At 34.7% G+C, this 24048-nt stretch overlaps 1 protein-coding gene and 1 long non-coding RNA gene across 2 annotated transcripts in view; one reads left to right on the top strand and one right to left on the bottom strand.

Moving 5' to 3' along the window:
* Positions 1-4458: 4458 nt before the first annotated feature.
* LOC121410993 (cytoskeleton-associated protein 2-like) overlaps positions 4459-24048 on the top strand; it is a 44571-nt gene continuing 24981 nt past the window's right edge. The window contains exon 1 of the mRNA XM_041603480.1: positions 4459-4656. Coding sequence (XP_041459414.1) covers positions 4587-4656 — 70 coding nt within the window. The 5' untranslated portion in view covers positions 4459-4586. The remainder of the gene's footprint in view (positions 4657-24048) is intronic.
* On the bottom strand, positions 15197-22589 carry LOC121411070. The gene is made up of 2 exons (XR_005969421.1): positions 20680-22589; positions 15197-16955 (listed from the first exon to the last, which is right to left on the bottom strand). It is a non-coding gene; the product is annotated as an uncharacterized LOC121411070 (long non-coding RNA).

The following is a 24048-nucleotide window of genomic DNA, read 5'->3' on the forward strand; positions in this document are numbered from 1 at the left end:
TTTTAGGGTCTCATTCACATTCGTGCCATGAGTCACAGACTCCTAACAATAAACCTGGCCATGGTATTGTTTGTGAGGAGGGTTTTATTGATTTTATCCTCTCCTTTTTCAATGATCTTCCAGCTGTGATCAGGATGTATTGATTTTTTGGGAAAACTCAAAGATTCTGTAATTTGTAAAGTACGATATCCTTCGAACGCTAAACTAATGTCGCACGCGCGATCAATCGATTGGTACACATGTACGGTATACAAAAATGCCAGGCTATACATTGGAGCTAGCCACGCTCTGGGGCATGCAATTGTTCGAAAAACAATGGGACAGGGGACGTCTGTGGGAAATGTGTGGTTGTGCAAAAATGCGAACGAAACACGCCTAACACGATTTGCCTAAGGCAGTCTACTTTTCTCAAATCTGGACCTGACTAAATTGGAATAGCTGAGTAGTGTCTTCAAATTCGCACCGGTACCTTCCTTGCGAACGTTTAGGAATTCAAAATCACTTTCAAGATATGAACAGTGTTTTTCGTTGTTGTTTTTTTCTATACTTCTTTTGAATAATTATGGAAATGGGTTTTACTCCTAAATTGGATGTAAACAAATTTTGCTGAATTTTACATCTGACAGACCATCATCGGAACAACAACTCGTTTTTGTTCCACTTTCATAACTCGAGACTGTGGTCAATTCCATGATACCCATCCCTTCTCCAAAACGATTTAAATTATATACAATTATGTAAAATACAAAAGAACAAGATGATGAAGAAAAAATACCTACCATTGGCATACTAGGTCATCGAACCACTCAATGGCGGATCCAGGGGGAGGGCACAGCCGACTCGTGCCCCCCCCCCTTTTTAGAGGCACAATTTTTTTTTCGTGGACGAAATACCCTTATTCTTTGGTTAACAACCTTCTTTTTTTTACTCGTCAAATTCCTCCGGAAAATGTGTGCCCTTTGGGGGAAATCCTGGATCCGCCCCTGCACCCACTCATCAATCACTGAAAGAATAAGCGTTTACAACCATATCCTGTAAGTGTTACATGAATTACCTCTTTATCAAACATAATGGAATAAAATGATTCTTACTGAAAAGATCCGGAAAAATAGAAATATAGGGTAAAGTTTGAAAAAAAATATGAATACAGAAACTATCAGAATTTGGAAGTTTAAAGTGCAGATATGTGTGCCGATAAATGAAATTGAAATTGGTATTTCAGGCGAAATTAAACGATCAGTTAGTCGTCGCGAAATTAAATGACACCTTAGGGCCATTAATTTGAACGAGCTTCTCTCTGAATTGAATTTCTACAAAATTCAAAGGAATGATATAGAACGGAATTAAATGCTAAATGAATGAAAATGAACTATGTGTGCAGAGGGTGGACGAAATATTTCGAATTTGAACGTCCTTTCATTAATTTGATTGCAAATCTGATGAAATTGGACGGGAAAACCTATAAAAATAATAATAACAATAATAATAATAATAATAATAATGGTATTATTTACCCAGGGAAACCACTGCAGTTCTGAAAACCATTCTCCCAGCGGGTCCTGCTATTATTATTACTACCCCGGCTTTAGTTGGGTTGCCTAGGCGCCCAAAAGAAGGCATTTATACCGGGTACCCATTCACCTCACCTGGGTTGAGTGCAGCACAATGTGAATAAATTTTTTGCTGAAGGAAATTACGCTGAAGGATTATTATGTTCATCATTAGTATTATTTTTATCTTTATTACCGGCAGAAGCACTTATTGAAAATGACATCCCCTCCAATACAAATCATATATATATGGAGGTTACTCGCACGCGACCAACACACTTAACCCCCTGCATCCTAAGCCATTTGCTTTGAGGCAGCAATTATTGTTCAGATAAAATCGAAGTTAAGACTATATGCTTAATCCGGGCGCCTATTATTAATACAATACATGCTTTGGCCATAACACACACATGTATCATCATTCGTTACTATTATTGCATAATATCATGCACTGGCGTAAATCCGTGCTGATGGGTGGGGGGATGACTGAAATATTTTGTTTTTTTTTGCAATCATGTTTTTAGATATGCAAGGAATTGTCATTGATATGTCCACAGTGGCGTACCGTGGGTCACGGCATTGTGGGGGCACCAGCAAAATGTTTGAATCACTGAGTGAGCGCGAGCTGATTTTTTATATTCACACCTAAACATGCAAAAAGGGACATTATAATCAAATTTGTGTAATCATGATAGGTATCTGTTTTGCTAAACAATGCGAGCGCGAAGCGCGAGCTGAAATTTTTGTATATCTTGACCCCAAGCAGCAAGATTTTAAGGAATATATTATAGGAATCCATTAAGAGTATGCATATCTCACCATAGTCATATAATGCGAGTGCCAAGCGCTTGCTGAGTTAGAGTTACATCTGAACACATGACCCAAGTTTTTGTAGTCATTGCAATCATGACATACGCATCTCACTAATCAAATATTGCGAGCGCGAAGCGCGAGCTGAAAATTTAGATAATTCAGACCTGAAGTGGGGCATTAAGGTTTCTTTGTAGGAATTAACCAGGACCATATACGTGTTTTATTAACCAAATGATGCGAAGCGCGAGCTGAAAAATTTTGATATTCAGATCAGAAGAAGGGACATTTTAAGGATTGATTTTAGGAATTCATGAAGAGCAGACATATCTCACCAATCCACTATTGCGAACTTAATCACGGATAGGAAATGTTAATATACGAAGACCTTAACATGGAGCAATCACTTTTTGAGTCATGTAAGAAGCACATGTCACTACATAAAAAAATGATAACTCAAGTGCTAGGAAATATATTTGGTTTATATTGACTTGAAAACGGGATGTTTTAGTACAACAGGATTATACATCTCGTTAAACAGACAATGCGAGCACCAGGAACAATGAAGACGTAGGCCCTGGGTAAATTATGTTTCATAAAGTTATGATAAAAATGTTTTTTATGTAATGTAACATAACAATTATAATATAACATTATAATGAATAATATTTTCTTCTTTCCCACTATGTTTCTCTTCCTTTCTCCCTCATTTCCCCGGTTTTTTGGGGGTCAGCCCATGCCCCCCTTCCCCTTTGTAGTTATACGCCACTGTATGTCCATATGGTAAATACCCCTTTGATATTATCTTTTTTACCCCATGATGCTTTAATGGTTTGATCAGAGATTACATTAAAAAAAATGACATTCCATCTTAATCCCTTCCCCCAAACCCCAACATTGATGAATTGGAAGAAATGGGGGTTTCTCTTTAATGTTATAATACGGACATAAGTATTTTGTTTGGAAATGGTGAACTGGCTCTTTATTTGCATTTTATGATTCAATGACATTGTTTTCACCAATAAAACAATTATCTCATTATAATATATCTGTAAAGCGCTTAGAAACGTCGTTCCGATGGATTAAGCGCTATATAAAAGCGGATTATTATTATTATTATTTCTTTTGATTTTTTTTTCATTTCTTCCGTAAAAAGTGGGGGATGTTTGTACTGAGACTATCCTCCTCCTCGAAAAGTGGGGGATATATTTCCCCATCCCCCGGGATTTACGCCAGTGATATCATCTCATCTTTTAAAGACAACACCGTTCTTGTTACCAAAATAAATTAATTTCATTTTCGGAAATACAAACCCTATTTAATTTTCGGATTATCGAATCCGTTATTTCGTTTTTTGGACAAACGAACCTTCGAAATTTACGAACTTCCTTCGTTTTTGGATAAACGAACCTTCAGAATTACGAACCTCGGAATGCGAATGTATGCGATCAAAGGAAACAGAAACCCAAGAAGAGAAGTAATCTTATTGGAAAGAGTAAAATGAGAGGAACTATTAAAAAAAATCATCAAAATCGGTTATGAAATAAGCAAGTTATGGGAGTTTGAAAACTCTTGTACTTTCTATGGGCATCCTCAAATTGGCAAACGTGCTTCAAAATGGCTGATCTAGGGGATCTAGTTCGTCAGTTACTCAGCTATTCGAGGAGCAGTAGGCCTATATTATTAATTTAGCTTTTGAATAACAAAATACGTATGACCATGCAAAGCTTAACGGGGAAAATTCGAACTCGCTAAATGCACGGAAGAATCAAGGAGATAAATTCTCATTTAAAAAGAAAGAAAAAAAACAAACTACGCGAAACGAGAAAAAAGTGTAGAGAAGATGAATATATTTGAATGTATGTATATGTAAATGTATATAATAAATAGAAAATAAAAAATGACATTACATAGAAATTTTTGAAAAAATAAACACCAACCATCATGCTCCAACAAACCTCAATATTGCCCTTTGGCCTTTCCCCTTTCCACAAACAATCTTCATGTTGGAGAGACGGTCCTTCGGGAGCTTACGTATACGTAAGATCGTATCTCTGTGTGGAGAGATTTGAAGAGCGCCATCTAGACCGTTTGACGTCACAACAAGCACGATATCGATATGGAGCTCGCGATCGATCTGGAGCGATTTTCAAACTTTCAAAGTCAGCTTCAATAACAGGACTAGCTTTTGGAAAATCTAGCCAACATACCGTATATAAAGTTGAGATGGAGCCATGTGTTACAAGGTCCGGTCATTCTGGTGGTCGGAAGAGGCGGAGAAGTTCTGTAGAAAATGGTGAGAAAGTGTTCCTAAATAAGAACTAGCCTAATTTAAACTTAGGCCTAGGCCATGCCATGTAGCCAGTGATGTAGTAGGGCAACTCAACTGTATTTCAGACCAAGTTCAGTCCCACACATTACAAATTCGTGTTCGTTCATCGGTAGCCAGGCCGGGGGGGGGGGGCACTCAGTATTAAATGCATAGGCCTAGGGTGGGTATGTGCCGCGGAGGGGACCCCCATTTTTACACTCAAATTTCCGTTCCAAGGCATAGCATTTTCACCTTGTTGAGAAAAAGAACACAGAAAGCTGCTCCAAGGCATAGGCCCATAGCATTTTCTTCTTATCGAGAAAAAAGGAGAGAAATCCGCTCCAACATGTCCAAACTAAAAGCATCGCATATTTTTTATTACGCCGCTCCAATCGCATTGAATGAGCTGCAATTTTGGTGAAAAGCGACCGCATCTCCCCGGTGGAGGCCGCACTAGCTGCATCATGCACGCATGCCCGTTCCAATGGGATGCATATGCACTCACACGCCGCGCTGGCGATCCGTTCCGACCAAGGACCCCCGTTTTCACAAACTTTTGTCGTTCCAAAGCCCGTTCCGAGGACCCTCCTTTTTACAATAAGCCCGCTCCAATGCTTCCGTTTTTTGTCTCCCCGCGGCACACCCCCACCACTTTTTTGGTCGAGTGCCCCCCCCCCCCCCCCCCCGGGTAGCCAGGATCGAATCGAAACAGGATAGACCAAAAGCTTCAGTCTCTGCATTTTGGTTGTTCCGCTGAACTACGTTGGCTCCACTCACCAATACATAGACTGAAGAGCTTGGAAGCCCGTATGTACAGACAACGTATAGTGAACTAACGTTTTATACTAGGTTGCGATTTAATACTGTTGTTTTAAGCGAAATTTACAGTTCCATGGTTTCTATTATCAATTAAATATTCATTCACCACACGAATGTGAGGGACTGAAACACGCCAAACCTTTCTATATTTCTCCACTATGACTCTTGCAATTGAACATTCGTATTTTAATAGGAGTGGGCTATACATGGGTCAAAAATACTTTTTTTGTAATTTCAATATGGGAACAGTTTTTTTTTATTCCTTGTATAAATGTATCTCAACATGAAATGACAATATTTTTTGTCTTGGGTCCGAGAAAAAAGTGTGCCGGGCCAAAATCCAAAATGGCCGCCAAAAACCACCCAAAATCACAGTTTTGGCCACAACTTCTTTATTTGGTGGTCTTTTTCTTTGGTTTTGGTGTCTATTCATATGTATTTGGGGGCAGGCAATTTGTTTTTCCTATAATTAGTACTTTTAAACCATTATTTGTAGAGTTAAAAGGTAATTATACCTAAATTTTTCAATTTTTATAGCCTTTTTTCAGCCAAAAAGTAGATTTTATCGTCCTGGGCTTCTTGGATATTAGATGGTACGAGGTCAACAATAGCAAGCAGCTTCATAGAGCTATATCGCTTTTATTCCTCTACTATGGGTTTTACGGATATTTGTGAAATATATCTTAAATTAAAAAAATGTGAATTATCCATAGGGGCTATACAGTATACAATGTACTGTACATGTACATACTGCACTGCATACATGCATTGGCCACCATGACAAGGCATGTATAAACTATAGTGTTATACATGTAGAAATGAGCTCTTAGGTTTAGAATTAGATGCCTCAGGAATTGAAGATATGTTTTGTCTCAGAAACTGAGGACATGTTTTGTCAAATATGCTAATTCAGGGGGCGGAGAAAGCTAATTAACCCCCATCATGGCATTTAAACTGTAGATATTCTGGGCCCCGTTGCATAAATTTACCATTATGTTAACTTAATGGTAACTTACATGGAATCCTTGGTTCTGATTGGCTGTTGATCAACGTTACCATGATTATATAGTTGCCTGACCCCATAAACATAGGCCAGTTAGACACAACCAGGTAAAAAAAAGCCTCCAAATGAAGAAGATATAGCTACATGTAGATGATGTACGTATATGATATGTGATATTTTATGTGCAATTTACGTTGTTGGTTTCATCATGTACATCAGCTGACAAGCAATCAAATTCACAATCTAATTTCAAACCTTAAGAGCTTATTTCTATGACACTATAGTTTATATACAGGCCTTGTCATATGTCATGGTGGTCAATGCATGGAAATATGCAGTGTAGTGTGTACAGTAACAGTACATTGTATACTGTATTGCCCCTACGGATAATTCACATTTTTATTTAGTAAGATATATTTCAAAAATATCCGTAAAACCCATAGTAGAGGAATAAAAGCAATACAGCTCTATAAAGCTGCTTGCTATTGTTGACCTCGTACCATCTAATATCCAAGAAGCCCAGGATGATAAAATCTACTTTTTGGCTGAAAAAAGGCTATAAAAATTGAAAAATTTAGGTATAATTACCTTTTAACTCTACAAATAATGGTTTAAAAGTACTAATTATAGGAAAAACAAATTGCCTGCCCCCTAAAACATATGAATAGACACCAAAACCACAGAAAAAGACCACCAAATAAAGAAGTTGTGGCCATAACTGTGATTTTGGGGGGTTTTGGCGGCCATTTTGGATTTTGGCCCGGCACACTTTTTTCTCGGACCTGAGACCAAAAATATTGTCATTTCATGTTGAGATAAGGTAAAAAGGAACACAAAAAAACTGTTCCAACAGTAAAACAAAAAATCACCCATTTATAGCCCACTCCTAATTTTAACTTCATTTTAAAAAGGAATTATTTATAAAACTGTTTTTATCGCTTACCTCCAAATATCAACCGTTCAATCCGTCCTTAGTTATCCTTGATACTGCGGTGGAAAGTACGCAAACAACAATCGAAAAGCAATTTTTCCTATCGAACATTCAAGTCGTCAGCGCATGATAGGAAATTGTACCAAAAATCAACAGGTTGCATCTCATGTATATATTGGTAAAGTACGCCATCTTTTGACAAGATGATGATGAAAGAAGATTGAACGAGCAAGAAAATAATGCTGATCGCCTAGAATGCAGCTAGCTTGCAAAACCGTAAACAAAGGTATACCGTAAACAAACGGTAGGCACTTAAGAACCAAGTTTGAAAGGACACTCGTAAAATTACGTCACTCTCGCCGATGAATATTCATTAGATCGTGGTCGTGCGTGTTCAATACAAACTCTCTGCATGCATGCACTCAGTGTGTATTGAACAACAACAAACTAAAGAGAAGGTTAGAAGAAAGTCTTGTAAACTTAACTGAGAAACTGGATGAACAAAATTATGTTGATGATGAGACTAAAAAAGAGTATTTTCGAATTCAGGGTGAATTAGATAATTTGTATAAAAGAGAATGTAAAGGAGCAAGTATACGTTCTCGAGTCAAATGGTTGGAGAAAGGTGAAAGGAATACAAAATATTTTATGAGCTTAGAAAAGAAAAATGCTCAGAAAAAAAATATTACTAGACTACGAAAAGGTAACAGGATTATCACGAAAAGAATTGAGCTACTAAATGAGGTTGTTTCTTTTTATGAAAAGTTATATGCTAGTAAAATGGTACAGAAAGAAGAGGTAGAAAGATATTTTAAAAGTTCTTTAGTAAATAAGTTAGATGAAAAAGAGAAACAAAATTGTGAAGGACTGTTAACTTATTCAGAATGTCGAAAAGCTGCTTTTAAAATGAGCAGAAATAAGGCTCCGGGAGGAGACGGTTTATCCATAGAGTTCTACCAAGAATTCTGGAATGATATTGAGTTTATGTTTGTTAACGCACTAAATGAAAATTTCAGTAATAAAATTATGTCAAAAACTCAACGTTTAGGAGTTATTACGTTAATTCACAAAAAAGGAGAGTTGGAAGACTTAAATAACTGGAGGCCAATAACTCTGCTGAATTATGATTATAAAATAATGGCCTCTGCTTTGGCAAATAGGTTACATAAAGTGATTCCAAAAATTGTACATGAAAATCAGGTTGGTTATATAAAAAACAGAATGAGTGGTTTTAATATTAGACTCACACAAGATGTTTTTGAATATATGAAAAAGCAAAACTTAGAAGGGGCATTAATGCTGGTTGATTTTCGAAAGGCATTCGATACCGTTGAATTTGATTTTATTGAATATTGTTTGCTCAATTTCAATTTCGGTGAAGACTTTCGTTGTTGGATTAAACTGATGTACAAAAAAGTAGAGAGTTCAGTACTAATTAGTGGTTGGAGAACAAAAACATTTCAGATTTGTAGAGGCATTAGACAAGGCTGCCCTCTGTCGGCCATGTTGTTTATTTTAGTAGTAGAAATTTTAGCAGACAGAATTAGAAAAAATGATAAAATTAAAGGTTTTTTGTTTGGAAACAACAGTGAGACAAAAGAATTAAAAATCTTGCAATATGCAGACGATACATCTGTGTTTTTCAGAGAAAAGTCTTCCATGAAATACATTTTGGAAGAATTAGATCAATTTGGAAATGTTGCTGGCCCAGTGGTTAATAAAGACAAAACAATACTGAAATGGTTAGGCTCCACAAAGAATTATTGGAACTTTGAAAACTTTGGGTTACATTGGACAAATGGCTGTATTAAATACTTGGGAGTTCACATAGATAATGATTTAGACTTGGTTGTCAAACTGAATTGGGAAACAAAGCTACAAAAGATACAGAGAATAGTAGATAATTGGAGGAGGAGAAATCTTACAATTGTTGGTAGAGTCCTTATAATTAAGACATTACTTGTTAGTCAAATAGTTCACCTGATAATGTTTTGCTCAGTACCCAGTTATGTTGTTAAGAAATTAGAAAAGATAATTTATCAATTTTTGTGGAAATCAAAAGTTGACAAAGTGAAAAGAGCAATGATTGTCAGAGATTACAAGGATGGTGGCGTACGAATGATTGATATTCAGAAACTGATACAGAGTTTTAGATTGAAATGGTTGGCTAGAATAGTTGATGACACACATGGATACTGGAAGGATTTTGCATTAATATACTTTCAAACACTTGGAGGTCTCAAACTCCTTCTAAATTGTACTATTGATCAATACATGATAGAAAAATGTCTTGTTAACAAATTGCCATGGTTTTATGTAGAAATGATAAAAGCGTGGTCATATTTTAAAGGAAATATAAAAAAGGACGATATTCATTCAAATAATCAGATTTTATGGTATAACAAATATATCGTTCATGATAATCAGCCACTTTTCTACAAAGATTGGTACTCAAGTAATATAATTTTTTTGAAAGATATTTGTATTGAAGGTAAATTTATATCTCTTTCAAAATTGAAAGAAAACTTTCATGCTGAAAAAACAAAGGCGAGAGTCCTATTTGATTATTCCAAATTACAAAAGGCAGTACCGAAAGTTTGGATGAATAATATAAAGGAAACCAGTTTGTTAGAAATTCCAAAAATACCAGTGCGTCAAAAAGAAAAAGAAATGAAGTTTTGTTCCAGTAAATTGTTTTATCATATCTTATTAACATATGAAAGAAGTAGTGATGGTCCATCATACTGGACAAACTTAACTGATGATTACATAAATTGGAAAAATATCTTTCAAAGAAATCTAGAATATACAAAAGAAAACAAATTGAAACAGTTTAATTTCAAAATGCTGTATAACTTGATTCCTACTAGAAGGATGTTGTTTTTATGGCAGCTTAGCAACTCTGACAAGTGTGAAGCTTGTAATTGCACAGAAGACTTACTTCATGTTTTGTTGAAATGCAAAATGAACATTCCTTTTTTCGATAATCTGTTTATGATGGTTAAGAATGTTTATAACGTAGAACTTTGCTTTGACATTAATACTTTGTTGAAAAATTATCAAGAAAAAAGTATTGATGATATCATGTCTATTGCTTTCTGGAGCATATACAAAATGTTGATTCTGAGGAACGAAAAGGGAACAGATCAAAGGAAGAAAAGATTGTGGTTTACTTTTTTGAAGGAACTTAAAATACGAATTGATAACAATAATGTTCTTGTGAAAAAGGGAAAACGAAAAATGTACAATTTGCCTGAAACGTTGAAACTGTATTTGTAGAATGTTATATGGCTTTGTAACCGAATGTGAGATTTTTGTTGGAAAATAAATGCACCTGTTAAGGGTGAAAGAAAAAAAAAATTTCTTTCAAACTTGGTTCTTAAGTGCCTGCCGGCTTGTGAATAATATCGCGCGCCCTCTTTAGGCAAAAATTGATATCCACGCTGAGCAAAACGTGTCTACGTGAAGATCACGAAAAATGCTCTTATTTTATTAAAAAAAACAGCAAAGAGAATTCAACAAACAATCCATATGGTTCGGTAAGTGTCATAGCACAATTAGAATTCTTAGCTATGATGTAAATTCATAGTTATTTTAGTAAAAAGGGTGTGAAAGATTCGCGTGTACCAGGTGCATATGAATCCTTCGCATGCAAGATGATTTGAAACCATGGGTGGGTAAATATAAGTAATTGCTTACCTTGGACCGGAGTTATTGATAAAAATCCTCTGGGGCCCGTTTCTCAACACCGTCATAAGTCTAACTTCTTGACTAAATCGGAGATAGTGAGCTACTTGTCCGCTAACCGTTTCACGAAGCCCTCTTTACCAAGATCGGGTACAACAACCTCACTAAATATTTATGACACCTCCGAACCTGTCACAACTTCTTTCTTAATGACGTAGTGGCATCACGTGGGTAGACTATGACATGCAAAAGTGCCTAGAAATGTGAAAATTATAATCTTACGTAATCAATCAAAGATGTTGAAATTACATCAAAAAACAAGTTGGATAATGCATTCTATGATCATGATAATACAAAGAATCTACAAAAACTGTTGGTAATATTCCACAAAACCATTCATTTTGAAATAGTAAAGTAATTTATTTGATAAAGATTCTACCACGTCAGGCCATCCATATATGGACTCGTATTTGTCATTTTCAGACCCCTATTAACATTTTGATAAATTCTATCTCTAATTTATGCATAGAATTTGTCAAATAGTAAGTTTCAGTATCTAAGATTTAAAAGAAAATTGTTAAACTATATTTTGATAATGTTTGGAATCGTAAAATACCGTATAATTATCATCATTTTACAACGAAAACCGTTATGGTTTTACTTTCGTAAACTATTAAAATTGGATATCCCGGGGGTACCCATCTCAACGTCCACATGTGATTTTTTAGTCACGAGATCAATTATTCATAATTCCATTTTCTCAACAATTGAATGCTCAAGTCTTCATGGTCTAAGTATGTATGGTGTATAATATACCTGTGCTATCATTCTTAAAAGATGAAATTCCCAATTCATCACAATATTTGCAATTTTGTTATAATTTTTCTTTTTGAAAATTATGCTATTTTGTGACTAAGGCTATGTCTCGTCTGCTCTTTTTACCGATAGTATCGATATCACTGTATTTTAGTTAGGAAGCCTTTCGAGAAACGGGTTTGGTAAGATTGGAACTAACTCCGTGGTTGGTGGATAAAGATAGACTAACTTGTCCAGGTGTTGAGAAACGGGCCCCTGGATGATCCAGACACCTTTCATCTAAGACATTTTCACTGGAGCTGACGGTTTTTTCTCGCAAGTTGCCATCTTGAATGACGTCATTATCGTTAATATCTCGATATATCGAATGCTGTTTGCTACCTGTGATCGTAGCGGTTTAGCTCGCATTATAATTAATATCGAAAGCAATATCGATATCACATTCAAAATTGTTGATGCACTCTCCGTTCGTTTGTTATTTTGGCTGCTATTATGGGAGTGATTCTGGCGTCCAAGTCGCAAGAAAACATTGGTATTAAAGTACCATTTTCATACCTTTTGATATACATTTTGTCATTTTTTCATTTATTAGATATTATAAATTTATATCTTGTAGTTGATAAATCCTTAGATGTTTAACTTTGATGTGTAAATATAGCCCCAATGTTTGGACTCTGGATTGACAAAAGTGCTGGTGTTATAACAAATGGGAGCCCACACGGACACTTTACCGTCGGTGAATGGGGATTGATAGTAAAATGTCAGAAATTGTTGAATAAATCCCCAGAAACGACGGTTATTCCTGTCTAGGTCAGGGACAGCAAGCCAACACTCTGGAGCGACACCGCTATCCCAACGCGTGTTGGGAAAGGCGACGCCATACGGGTATGTATTGTTTTGGCCTTAAATTTCCAGCCCATTCCAATAAATTACGGTCTTAATTTAGTTCTAAGTTCTTAATTATATAGTAAAATGGGCATGATGGGTATGGGTAGATCTACTCTGGTTCTTTTCTTTCCAGATTCCGTGTTTTCATCCCCTCTTCTGCAGTTCTGGCCAACTCTTGCGGCGGCTATTGTCGCCATAACTTCAGGATCCTGTACATGCAAATCCAGGGCGAGTTGTCACATGACGCTCGCGAGTCTAGGCTTTTTGGCCTTTATTCAAGGCGTTTTTGTTATAATTTTGACGCTTTAATGTTGAAATCAATGTCTGAATTATTTTAGGTTGCTAACTTCAGTTCAGGCAACAGCTCCATGACCGCTGTTAACGGTAGTTCAGTAGTGCGTACGTACGTGCTGGGTATGGCAGGCCGTTTATTATTTCTTCATTCTATAACCCCCCCCCCGCCATGACAAGTAACGCTGATTACCGTTGGTTTGATATACCATTAATTATATTCTTCATCCTTCACCCATAAGTGCTCAGATATGGCCCAAATAATAAAACCCCCTAAAACCAACGCATGCTGCATGGCATGATATATCTTCATTGCATACCCCCCCTCTCCCCCGGCCCGGCCATGACTAGTCCCGGGTCACATGACAGTGACACCCGACGGCTTAAGGTATACCGTTATTCTATATACCACCCCCGGCCCCTATATATCGCATGATACCCCATTGGTAAATACAACTTTACATCTGGTCAATTCCAGCGTAACGGACATGACGTTCAGACAAAATTTTTGTAATTCAAAGGTTTTAGAATTAGCAGTCTTTGGATAATTGTTACTGAGCTTATCAGACACATTTAAGTATCAGTTACATACACATGAAATTTCAAATTGTTTCATTGAACAGTTGTTGAGATATTGCACTCTTTGTGAGCGTAACGACATGACACGAAATGGACGAAGCATTTTTACCTCCAATTGCTTATCAAAATTCCTGTGAATTCTTAGATTGCTTGCACCTGACATTGGTGTTAATTTAACCTTAAGATCATGCTCTATCCATAAAATGGTGTTTAACAACAGTTTTGCGGTGCATTCTGTATTCATAGCTCAAAATGTAGCGTAACGGACATGACACACGAAGTGTAACGGACTTGACAGTTTTGTCCACTTTTTGTAAGCGAATATAATTACAGTATTTTATTACAAGATATGGTACAAGTCTAATAGTTTATATGTTAAGGCTATAGGTTAGAGACACACATCATAACTGGTAATCTGTAATATCTCCCATTATTTTGCAATTTAAGAGGGGGCTTTTCATACAATATTTATAAAACAAAAAAATATTCAGAAAAATTTCTTTTACATTAGTTAACAACAGATAGAGAGTATTTTCCAGTTACTACCATCCTTTACATCTAATTAAAAGAGAAAAAGTTGATAGTAAAGATTACCTTTTATTCATGGCTTACTATTTGATAATATACACTAGCATAACGGACATGACACCCTTACGAAGTGAACTTCATTAGCACTTCTTAGTTTCAAAATGTAAGAAATATGAATAATGAATGTAATTATGTAACAGCAAAGTACCTTTACTAACATTCTTAAGAAAAATATGTAGATATAATATTGGCAGGTATCATTAATTTAATCTATAAAATGTAGCTACATGTACATGATATTTTTATATAGAACAATGTTTATCGCACCACTGTGGCACACTGAGAAGACCAAATCTCATTTTTTGTGAGAAGAAAACAAATGTACCAGACCTAAAGAAATAACACATTTCATACTATGAAATGTGTTTTATGATAAAGAATATGTAGTACTATTAATTATGTCAGTTTTAAGATTTTTAAAAATGACATTAAAGGGCAATTCCACATGGGAGAGGGTAAAAACAGTAAAATTCAAAATTAATAATATGCATCTGAATGTGAATGTCCTTTTTACACAAAACCTTATATTTTAAGGAACTGAAAACCTTTTTCAAATATCTGTTACGGTTTTTGCGGAGCAATCTTTTGAATTTGATGACCATTTTCAATTAGAGAACATGTATTTTACATTATTTTGGATAAATTTGATAACTAAAAAAATATTTTACAATTTTGGTTCAAAATCATCTAATGTTGTGTGTGAAGGTGTAATAATTACCAGTAGCAAATGTCTTTATCATGGGTATTTTCAAATTTCTCAGAGAAAATTTTGCAATCTACTACAAAAACGGATGTAATTCCGTTACCATGAAACTGAAAAGTTTTTCCTATGAACTAAATACTTGCTTGAAATTTATATAATTCTGAATTCTCTGATTTCATGTGACTTGCTAAAGACTGAACAACATTTTTTTGAAATATCATTTCTAATTCTGCTGTAACTGTGGTAACGGAATTACATGGTAACGGAATTACCATTATCATATCTTTAAAGGGGTGTGCGTTAGCCAATTTTGTTCCAATTGCATGTTGATATCTTAACTGTAGATCACAGTTATAAACATTAAAAGCCTTCTGATTAGTAATTACACTCCAAATGAGGATGAAATTATACAATTACTTGACAAGTCCCATTCAATATGGCCTGGCCGCCTGAGTATAACATTCAGAAAAAGGGCAAGATAATGTACATTAGCATCAATAAAGTATATTGATGGAGCATACAATGTAGGTGAATGCCTTACAAAGGATTAATGGGCAATCAATTCTTGGGGAGGAGTAGAAAAATGATTATGCAGGATGATCTTAACAAAATTCTCATTCAGATTGATTTTGCAAAAAATGTCATTGCCAAATACCAGTTCTAATGAGATCCAAAATACTGGACGCACAATCACGAAGTGACCATGTTCACTGTGTGTGCCTTGGAAAAGAATGGCATTCCTTTTTTTTGTAATTGCCTCTGATCAATTCACAGGTCTTCAACAGACTTAATGAACTTTTCAGTAAAAGAAATTCCGGGACGGCTGGGAGTATTTCTCTGCTTCAAAGAAATGGGTATAGTTTTCAGAAGGGACCGCCTACTAATTTAAGCGATATCTTCTGTGTAACTGTCCTTGCAACGGAAGATTGGATATTCTTTGCAACAAGCCATGGTGAGGGACCAGACTCTGGCATTGATTGGCGAACAGTGTAGCGAGCAGTAAAAAGTAATGAGTGGAAAAGATTGAAGTGAGATCCATAATTTACAGATGTTACAAGAATCACATGCCAAAAAATCATACTAAATCTTTATACAGATGACATTTCCAAAAGTAAGGTGGATTTGACAGATATTCAAGATGCCTTAATTAGCACCAAACCAATAATGTGCTCCACCCCTACATGTATGCAATGGATGCTCAGAAACATGCAAAGTCAGCATCATCCAATAATCACTGCTTCACGGATAAAGTGAGTAACGACGATGACCCTTCAAGTGAGGATGATACACAGAATGTGAACACTTCTCTAAGGAGAGGATGGTGATAATATTGAGACCAACAAAGTCATTAATAACACAACATCTGAGAACAGCAACATAACTCAGTTTGAAATGGGTAGAAATGTATGTACAGCATTCTGCTGTGAGAGAAATGCTAAGAGACAGTGGTAGTATTCTCATATACATTCTGATATAAAATGAAATATTTTACCTCTATTAAAATAAGTGATATAAAATCACCTAAAATAAGTTCCGAAATGGTATTCCAATAACCATTTTGTCTTTGTTTTATCTCTGTGACACAAACCTATTTTTGAACCAATTTGTAATGAGAAAGGCTGTTTTTTGTAGCACTCATCTCATTCAACCAATTAAAAGCCTTTCTGCCATGAGTTTTGGCAAATGAGTGAGATGGCATTAAATCAAATTCTGTGCCTACAGGGATTTAATTGAAAAAAAAATGAACAAAAATATGAAGTCAATATCACATTTTGTACTTCATTTCATTTCATAAACAACATTAGTCAATAAAATTATTTGAAATATTTCTTTAATCTACAAGAATAATGTTAGAGTAGTACTCTAATGATTAAATGATTTATCATTTTCCTTTATTCTTATTTCAAAGTCTTGAGCGAATTGACCTAGAAATATTGCTGAAATTGAAAATGTATAGAGAGAATACATGTAGCCTCCACCTTATTTGCAGTTCTTTTTTTTTCTTCAAAGGAAATTTGGTGCAGGCACATCATCTGTGATGCAATGATTGGATACGCGATAAACATAGTGTCTATATCCTAGGCACTTCTTTGTCACATATGTTTAGAGACAGAAGATAAAAATGCATTTCGGATAAATTTTCATATTTTATATAAAAGTTTAAAAAAAAAAAAAAAAAATTTTAATATAATAAAAAAAAACATGGCCCAAGAAAACCAACTAATTTCATGAATATGACATAAGATCATCAAATCACTGCAGTTTCTTAGGGTCACATTTGGGAAATACATCTGTCAGGAAGATGTCCGATATTGACTTTATACTCAGATCTGCTATGATTGCAGTCCTCAGTGAGCTACATATAGACAGAAAATGAATCCTTACCTTTAAAAAAATTAGATTGGTGCACTGATTAAGAACCAATTTGTTGCTTAGTTGTCCACAACATTTTTTCAAGATGTAAATGTCAACACTATTTTCATGAGGTTTCAGCATTGTTTCTTGTTTTCAAATCATTTATTGAACAACCAAATAGAAAGTTTTCAGTTTAACTGTTTTTAAGATGCCAATTGTATGTGAAACTATGTTTCTTTTGAGTATTCAAATACTTTATAATATCTTAAACTATCATATCTACACAAATCTTTGACTAAATATGCAGATCTGATAACATGCTGTCTTCAGTTTTTGTAAAATTCCTAATGTGTATACGTATGGCTGTAGTCCATGTAATTCCGTTACCATGATTACTAGTGATGATTTTTGGCCTTTACATAATTCTTTTCATCAGTACAGGAGGCAAAAAGTGGCTAGTAAGTCCTAATACCCCTAAAATTGAAAATGAACTAAAATTTAATTACCACTGATCCCTAATATTTTGTAAAATCATTTTTATTCATGGTAGAGCCACCTATTACGTACTATATACTTATATTTTATTTAATATTAAAGACGTGAAGTACTTAGATTGTGTTAAGTATTAGAGAAGAATGTATAAACAAGCTTTATTGAGGCATTTCACCAGTCCTAAATGCCTAAAAATATAATTTTCCTTCCCAAATGTCAGAGGCGTAATTCCGTTACCATTATGTGTAATTCCGTTACCATGTACTTGCCCTAAAGAAAGACCAATCATCAAAATTTGTTGATGATATTTGTGAATAAATTACTTTCAAAATAAAGTTGACATTATAATGAATTGAATCAGACATTAACTTGGAGCTAGTGTGTTGTAGATTTCAGAGAAACTTTTACTAAACTTTGGGTTGCAAAATGACTCATTTCTCTGGTAATTCCGTTACCATAGCACATATCCGTCATTCACATCTGAACGTGTGAGGGGTTTTCTAAAAATCTTGGTTCAGTATATAGCACTAGTGGCCATGCATAGTATTAGGTTCAGAAAATTTGAAAATATTGAGATATCTGGATGCTGTGAGCAAAAATAACAGCAAAATTTCTCTGATTTGTAATTCCGTTACCATGGAATTGCCCATGGGCAATTCCACATGGGAGAGGGTAAAAACAGTAAAATTCAAAATTAATAATATGCATCTGAATGTGAATGTCCTTTTTACACAAAACCTTATATTTTAAGGAACTGAAAACCTTTTTCAAATATCTGTTACGGTTTTTGCGGAGCAATCTTTTGAATTTGATGACCATTTTCAATTAGAGAACATGTATTTTACATTATTTTGGATAAATTTGATAACTAAAAAAATATTTTACAATTTTGGTTCAAAATCATCTAATGTTGTGTGTGAAGGTATAATAATTACCAGTAGCAAATGTCTTTATCATGGGTATTTTCAAATTTCTCAGAGAAAATTTTGCAATCTACTACAAAAACGGATGTAATTCCGTTACCATGAAACTGAAAAGTTTTTCCTATGAACTAAATACTTGCTTGAATTTTATATAATTCTGAATTCTCTGATTTCATGTGACTTGCTAAAGACTGAGCAACATTTTTTTGAAATATCATTTCTAATTCTGCTGTAACTGTGGTAACGGAATTACATGGTAACGGAATTACCATTATCATATCTTTAAAGGGGTGTGCGTTAGCCAATTTTGTTCCAATGGCATGTTGATATCTTAGCTGTAGATCACAGTTATAAACATTAAAAGCCTTCTGATTAGTAATTACACTCCAAATCAGGATGAAATTATACATGTACAATTATTTGACAAGTCCCATTCAATATGGCCTGAGTATAACATTCAGAAAAAGGGCAAGATAATGTACATTAGCATCAATAAAGTATATTGATGGAGCATACAATGTAGGTGAATGCCTTACAAAGGATTAATGGGCAATCAATTCTTGGGGAGGAGTAGAAAAATGATTATGCAGGATGATTTTAACAAAATTCTCATTCAGATTGATTTTGCAAAAAATGTCATTGCCAAATACCAGTTCTAATGAGATCCAAAATACTGGACGCACAATCACGAAGTGACCATGTTCACTGTGTGTGCCTTGGAAAAGAATGGCAATCCTTTTTTTGTAATTGCCTCTGATCAATTCACCCTCAACAGACTTAATGAACTTTTCAGTAAAAGAAATTCCGGGACGGCTGGGAGTATTTCTCTGCTTCAAAGAAATGGGTATAGTTTTCAGAAGGGACCGCCTACTAATTTAAGCGATATCTTCTGTGTAACTGTCCTTGCAACGGAAGATTGGATATTCTTTGCAACAAGCCATGGTGAGGGACCAGACTCTGGCATTGATTGGCGAACAGTGTAGCGAGCAGTAAAAAGTAATGAGTGGAAAAGATTGAAGTGAGATCCATAATTTACAGATGTTACGAAGAATCACATGCCAAAAAATCATACTAAATCTTTATACAGATGACATTTCCAAAAGTAAGGTGGATTTGACAGATATTCAAGATGCCTTAATTAGCACCAAACCAATAATGTGCTCCACCCCTACATGTATGCAATGGATGCTCAGAAACATGCAAAGTCAGCATCATCCAATAATCACTGCTTCACGGATAAAGTGAGTAACGACGATGACCCTTCAAGTGAGGATGATACACAGAATGTGAACACTTCTCTAAGGAGAGGATGGTGATAATATTGAGACCAACAAAGTCATTAATAACAAAACATCTGAGAACAGCAACATAACTCAGTTTGAAATGGGTAGAAATGTATGTACAGCATTCTGCTGTGAGAGAAATGCTATTAAAGAGACAGTGGTAGTATTCTCATATACATTCTGATATAAAATGAAATATTTTATCTCTGTTAAAATAAGTGATATAAAATCACCTAAAATTCGTTCCGAAATGGTATTCCAATAACCATTTTGTCTTTGTTTTATCTCTGTGACACAAACCTATTTTTGAACCAATTTGTAATGAGAAAGGCTGTTTTTTGTAGCACTCATCTCATTCAACCAATTAAAAGCCTTTCTGCCATGAGTTTTGGCAAATGAGTGAGATGGCATTAAATCAAATTCTGTGCCTACAGGGATTTAATTGAAAAAAAAATGAACAAAAATATGAAGTCAATATCACATCACTTTGTACTTCATTTCATTTCATAAACAATTATTAGTCAATAAAAATATTTAAAATATTTTTAATCTACAAGAATAATGTTAGAGTAGTACTTTAATGATTAAATGATTTATCATTTTCCTTTATTCTTATTTCAAAGTCTTGAGCGAATTGACCTAGCCTCCACCTTATTTGCAGTTCTTTTTTTTTCTTCAAAGGAAATTTGGTGCAGGCACATCATCTGTGATGCAATGATTGGATACGCGATAAACATGTCTATATCCTAGGCACTGCTTTGTCACATATCTTTAGAGACGGAAGATAAAAATGCATCTCGGATAAATTTTCATATTTTATATAAAAGATAAAAATTTTAATATCATAAAAAAAAATCATGGCCCAAGAAAACCAACTAATTTCATGAATATGACATAAGATCATCAAATCACTGTAGTTACTTAGGGTCACATTTGGGAAATACATCTGTCAGGAAGATGTCCGATACTGACTTCATACACAGATCTGCTATAATTGCAGTCCTCAGTGAGCTACATATAGACAGAAAATGAATCCTTACCTTTAAAAAAAATTAGATTGGTGCACTGATTAAGAACCAATTTGTTGCTTAGTTGTCCACAACATTTTTTCAAGATGTAAATGTCAACACTATTTTCATGAGGTTTCAGCATTGTTTCTTGTTTTCAAATCATTTTATTGAACAACCAAATAGAAAGTTTTCAGTTTAACTGTTTAAGATGCCAATTGTATGTGAAACTATGTTTCTTTTGAGTATTCAAATACTTTAGAATATCTTAAACTATCATCTACACAAATCTTTGACTAAATATGCAGATCTGATAACATGCTGTCCTCAGTTTTTGTAAAATTCCTAATGTGTATACGTATGGCTGTAGTCCATGTAATTCCGTTACCATGATTACTAGTGATGATTTTTGGCCTTTACATAATTCTTTCCATCAGTACAGGAGGCAAAAAGTGGCTAGTAAGTCCTAATACCCCTAAAATTGAAAATGAACTAAAATTTAATTACCACTGATCCCTAATATTTTGCAAAATCATGTTTATTCATGGTAGAGCCACCTATTACGTACTATATACTTATATTTTATTTAATATTAGAGACATAAAGTACTTAGATTGTGTTAAGTATTAGAGAAGAATGTATAAACAAGCTTTATTGAGGCATTTCACCAGTCCTAAATGCCTAAAAATATAATTTTCCTTCCCAAATGTCAGAGGCGTAATTCCGTTACCATTATGTGTAATTCTGTTACCATGTACTTGCCCTAAAGAAAGACCAATCATCAAAATTTGTTGATGATATTTGTGAATAAATTACTTTCAAAATAAAGTTGACATTATAATGAATTGAATCAGACATTAACTTGGAGCTAGTGTGTTGTAGATTTCAGAGAAACTTTTACTAAACTTTGGGTTGCAAAATGACTCATTTCTCTGGTAATTCCGTTACCATAGCACATATCCGTCATTCACATCTAAACGTGTGAGGGGTTTTCTAAAAATCTTGGTTCAGCATATAGCACTAGTGGCCATGCATAGTATTAGGTTCAGAAAATTTGAAAATATTGAGATATCTGGATGCTGTGAGCAAAAATAACAGCCAAATTTCTCTGATTTGTAATTCCGTTACCATGGAATTGCCCATATGCATTGAAATCAAGATACGGGTACGGAAGATTGATATTGTAATATAAATTATGAACGTCTGACAAAAAGATAACCAACTGATCACCTGATCGATCAGCTGACCAGTACGCGAGTCAAATCGGAGTTGATCAGTCCTCACAGCGTTTGGAACGCCCACCAAGAATTCAAGAAAAAAGATTGAAAATGTAAGATTAACCTCAATCCATTAAATCTTAAACGTCGTAAAGTTTACTTATGATGTTTAGAACTAATTTATAACAAAATTGTTACCATCCTATTTGTATTTAGGCGTACATTTGCCAAAGTCTTTGGTTGAAAATAGAAACGGCAATGTCTAACCAGTTTTATCACTTATGTCGCCTATGAGGTCCATACAGGTAATGTTTGGACCTCATAGGTACTAGGAGTGGGACAGCAACAGGGAGTATGGTGACTTTTTGAAATTCTGAAGAAATCCTAGCCATTATATTAATAATAATAATGGATATTTAGAGGCACTAAAAACAAAAAGTACTATAGCTCTAAGTCCTCTAACAATGTTTGACACATTTGTGACAAGGGTCAGCATGTAAACGGCATCACCAGCAATGTCTTTTTTATCTTGAAAGAAAAAAAAATCGAATGTTTCAACAGTACAGTAGGATATTGCAGACAAGGTCAAGTCAACTTTTTCAACTTTGCCATAATAATCAACACTTTGATTGTGGGCATCAACAGAAAGACAAGACAAAGACAGTATGAATTATAATTTAACAACATTTGCAATAATTACCACAATTTTATGTATTGTCAGGTCCCCCATGTCTGCGCAGTCTCCCAAGTCTGCGCATCTGCGCGATTCTAGTAAAAGAAGATGTATGCAACGAGCATGAACATCACATGCAATACATACACAGGTATTCATAAATAGTCTGACTCAAAATGGTGCAAAAATAATGAATTCAGGGCGTTTCATGTGACAGCCTCAAAATGCAGCCTTTGAAACTGAAGCTTTTGGTCTATGTACCGTATGTGTAAAAAAAAATATGTAATGGATTTACATTGTAACCTAGTCCATTGGAAAGGGCTGAAAATAACATTTAAAGTGGTATGATGGTGGGCCCTAAGTCTGTGCACCAATTTGAGATCAGACATTTAACATAAATTTCTTCTTATTTCACAAAATCTTTCAGTTAATAATGTTCCGTATATTAATTAAGAGTAACGTTGCAGCAGGTAATTGTACCAAATTTCTCATTAAAAAATAAAAGAAAATATAGCATATTCTTGAAAAAACCTCGGGCAGTCATTTTCAGATTGAAAAAAAAATGGTACCCCATGTCTGCACACCCATTCACTTTCCACACGATTCGGGTATTTTAATGAGAAAGGCTGCATTTTGAGGCTGTCACATAAAATGCCCCAAATTAATAATTTTTCCACCATTTTGAGTCAGATTTATGTTGCATGTGTAAAGTTTGTGTTCGCTGCATATCTTCTTTTACTAAAATCCTGCAGATACGCGTGTGCGCAGACAAGGGGGACTGTGCAGACTTGGGGAAACTTGCCATTAACCATTACTCTAGTCTAGGCCAAATATTTAAGAGTTATTTCTATTAAAATTTTAACATCAAAAATCTGATTTTATCATTGCCATTGTCTTTATACATTGCGACCATTAAAAATGTTTTTGTGTGACCGACCGTGACCCAATTTTTTTTTTTAACAAAAATTATACAAATTATTCATTTTACTCTATAAAACTGATTAAAATCAGATGACGAGAAAGGTTATCAATATTTGTCTTAATTGATCAATGTATTAGATATTTAATTAGTAATTATCAATTGGTAAATTGATATGTTAATTGTTCATAAACTCATTACGA

This window comes from Lytechinus variegatus, chromosome 1 (genome assembly GCF_018143015.1).
Source record: "Lytechinus variegatus isolate NC3 chromosome 1, Lvar_3.0, whole genome shotgun sequence".
NCBI lineage: Eukaryota > Metazoa > Echinodermata > Echinoidea > Temnopleuroida > Toxopneustidae > Lytechinus > Lytechinus variegatus.